This window comes from Austrofundulus limnaeus, unplaced genomic scaffold, assembly GCF_001266775.1.
Source record: "Austrofundulus limnaeus strain Quisiro unplaced genomic scaffold, Austrofundulus_limnaeus-1.0 Scaffold2281, whole genome shotgun sequence".
Classification (NCBI taxonomy): Eukaryota; Metazoa; Chordata; class Actinopteri; order Cyprinodontiformes; family Rivulidae; genus Austrofundulus; species Austrofundulus limnaeus.
Window position 1 is genome coordinate 22,237 of NW_013954683.1, and position 3,772 is coordinate 26,008.

Genomic DNA, 3,772 nt, shown 5'->3' on the forward strand with positions numbered 1-3,772 from the left:
TATATATATATATATAATTTCCCTTTTACTTGTACATGTGTTTGTGTCTCTTAAATGATTATATTTAATTTTTTAATGATTTTTCCTACAAGTCTTTTTATTTCCATGTGCTGCTTTTACATGTCTCTGTCTCCTGTTTTTACTTTACCTTATGCATTTCTACCTTGTTATGCAAATAAGTTGGGCGGAGCTTCTTGGGTCAGCTCCTCTCCTATTGGTCAACAGACCAGTAGGAGCAGGATCCATGTGCAGATCTGTGCAGTTTTAAAGTTTAGTTTAAAGAAAGCGATTGTGTTTGTTCTTTCTGGTTTGCAGTCCTTTGATATTTGTGGACGAATGTCAGCTCTCCGTAAGGCCTTGGTCATTCTCTGCAGCTCCCAGGTTAAGTACTGATTATATATATATATATATTTTAACATGAGATTTTAGCGGAATCGATTTCTTTAGTTTGATTCTTTAATTTGTGTTTTTGACCCGTCCAGAGCTACGAGGTGAGGGCCAGCAGTCAGCAGTGCAGCGAGGCAGGGGACGTCTGCGCCATTTGTCAGACTGACTTCAAAGACCCCATCGCTCTGATCTGTCAGGTAAGAAGGGTCATATTTAACAATGAACTGAAAGTGATGCACGGGTGCTTAAAGATAAGCAGTGATAAGCATAATAGATTGTGATAGAGTGCCCCCTGTTGATTGAAAGAGCTGCTTGATGTCAAAGGTGCTCTGCTGTCAGTTCAATGTGTTTTTCAAACTTTTCAAATCATCTGTAAGAACAAAAAAGGTAGATAAATATCCTGTTTTAGAACCAAAAAAAACTGATTCTGTTTGAGCTTTATTGGAGTTTTACAATTATTGTGCTTCAGCCTCAGAAATTCTGCTTCTTTTATTGAATAAAAAAAAAACTTTAGACTTTGTTAAGGCTTTTATTTATTCAGTTAGTCTCATTATGATTATTGAATAAGAGTATATTAATGTTTGGACTCTGAAGTCTGATTGTGTCTCTTTGGTGGTTAAAATAGATTTACTGTACATGTCACATAAATACTAATTATGTGACATGTAAATCTATTTTTAAATCTAATTATTAATTAGACTGCTAAGATAAGATATTGAGGAGTTATTTTCTAGATATCACATGTGCGTCCTAAATAAATAAATAATCTCAGTAACTTCCTGTAAAATCGGTTTCTTTTAATCCCAAATGCAGCTTTTATCACACGTCAAACTCGGTTGCTGTGAAAAGAAATGGGTGTGTGCGCTGTGTTCCTCTGCAGCACGTGTTCTGCGAGGACTGCCTGTGTTTGTGGTTCGACCGCGAGAGGACGTGCCCGCTGTGTCGCGCCACCATCATCGAGACCCTGCGGTGCTGGAAGGACGGCACCACCTCCGCTCACTTCCAGATCTACTGACAGCCGACAGACTGGTCTGTCCTACGAAGCAAGTCCGACTGTAAAGTGGTCAGAATTTAACTGAATCAGGGTGAGCATTAAAGCAGTAATAAACAATAAAGACATGCTTCGCTTCAAGATAATCATCGCCATTTATGAAATCAAAGATTTAAAAAAAAGGTTTTCCCAAACTGTATTAAATAATAAAGCAGTTTGAGTTTACTCCTGAAGTTTTCCAGATAAACAAATATGGGATTCTGAAATGCAGGTACGCATTCAGTGTAAACAAAGCACTTTAATCTGCATATTTTAATATACCAATCTGAACTTGCATACCAGAACATCAAAATTGTGAGGTTTCTCTATCCTAAATTTGTGTTTTTACTTGCCTTTTTAAATTTTATTTTATTTGTACAAAATTTCATTATATTTAGTGAGTACTTTGTGTCACTTGTTGCTTTAAGTTTATCTGTTTAAGCGCTTTAAAGGTGACATATAATGCAAAATCCACTTTTTTAGCTGTTAAATACATTTTGTTGTGTAATTAGTGTCTCTAGGAGGCAAAAAAGTTGAACTGAGTTTTTCCTGATACTGCGTTTGGGTCATATGTTTCTCTTTTTTTCTATGACATTTTCTGAACTATTTGCGAAGGAATTTTTTTAAACTTTCACCAACTACAATTTTGTTGTCATCATTATTACTGTTGTCTCTTGTTGACATCATTTAATTCATTTGTGAAAAAAAAAACGTGGGTGTGAAGCACCTTGTTTGGATTTAAAGAGGCAGCACCAAAACAAGTTGATCTGAGACACGCCTCAGAAAAGGGGCGGGGCTTGAGGAGTTAAGATGAGGAGAAATTTAGACCAAATCATTGCAGTTCCACCTCATATAGACCCCGACTGAAGGATTTAAATGTGAAAAAGAAGGCTATGTCTTATTTAAATTATTTAACATTTATTCTAGTCACATTGTGATCTCTTTACTGTGGTGATAAAGTTGCACAAGCCTCATATTTGTATTCTTTATGGCTTTGTCATGCATATTATTTGAATGTATGTATTTGTACAGTTTATATTTATTAATATAATTTTGAATTGGGCCTTTTTGTCATTTAAATGCAACTCCGGTTCTAATAACGTTGGGACGTTGTTTTAAAATGTAAATTTAAAGTATTTTATACACAAGAAGAGTTTGTAAACATACCAGAAAATCTTGAATTTATGATCAGCATAACTCAAAAAAAAAAAAAAACATTGAAAGAGGAGCAATAAAAGCTATTTTATTGAGGCTGAATCTCTTCGAAGCAAAGCTTGCCAGAAGTCTGTGGAAAAACTGAACTGTATTAATGCAAGGTGGTATTTTCTCAAATTAAACCATTGCTTCACCTTTTTTGATGTAAACAAGCAACAATGATTACAACGATTCATGTTAAGTGTACGAATAAAAGACACAAATGTGATAAATCTCAGTAAAAGTGTTTATTATCATGACTGCTAAAAACCCATTAGAAATATTTTACACATGAAAAAGCACATTAAATATAAAACACGTTACACTTGATATATCAGAGACAGCTTATTCTCAGGACTGACAGATAGAAGAGCTTCCAGTGTACAGGTCCAGCATTTCATGATCAAAAAAGCTACATATGACAGCCCCGACAGGTGATAGTTAAGCATACACAACATCATCCAAACAATGTAGAAAACACATAAAATTCCCTCGTTATTTACATGTTTGCACAGATTATAGCTTATATTTGAACAAATAAGAACAGTGCATTGCGCGGCTTATAAACGGGTGCATTTCAGTGCATTATTAAAAACTGCTGCAGTGACTGCAGCCTAAATCCTGCAGGTCTGACATAAACAGCGGCGCAGTAGAAAAACATTCAAAGCAGAACCATTAGTAAGCTTTTCCTCCGTGCTACCAGGGGAGGATTACATCACCGTTTTGTTGTGTAAATGGGGATGACAGAATCGGGGGGAGTGATGCAGGTGGGGGGGGTGGAGGACTGACTGGATGAGTCTGCCGTCAGCTCGAACCCACGTCCGTTCTGGACCTCCAGGGAGTCGGCACCGACCCCGAAACACCAAATTAAGGCCGCTTCTCCCCTCCCTCCTCCTCCTCCTCCTCCTTCTTTCAGACCAGAATTTTTTCAGTCAGGACAGCATCCTTTGACTCTCCTGCATCCGTCTGATCTGAGCCCTTTGCTCCTGCGCATGCGCTATTTTAAAGGCACCATCTGCAACAAGAGACAGAAAACAAATTCAGAAATATGTGGTCCTCCATTAAAATGATTACTGCATATTTAGTCTCCAGCTCATACAAATTATAGAATAGAATAGAATAGAATAGAATAGAATAGAATAGAATAGAATAGAATAGAAT

General features: G+C 36.7%; 1 protein-coding gene across 3 annotated transcripts in view; it reads left to right on the top strand.

Annotated features, from left to right (window-relative positions):
• The window catches only part of rnft2 (ring finger protein, transmembrane 2), a 16,830-nt gene extending 13,986 nt beyond the window's left edge, over positions 1-2,844 (top strand). For all 3 annotated transcript variants that reach the window (XM_014034758.1, XM_014034757.1, XM_014034759.1), the window contains 3 exons: positions 316-381; positions 483-584; positions 1,268-2,844. In XM_014034758.1, coding sequence (XP_013890212.1) covers positions 316-381; positions 483-584; positions 1,268-1,402 — 303 coding nt within the window. In that variant the 3' untranslated portion in view covers positions 1,403-2,844. The remainder of the gene's footprint in view (positions 1-315; positions 382-482; positions 585-1,267) is intronic.
• The last annotated feature ends 928 nt before the right edge of the window (positions 2,845-3,772 follow it).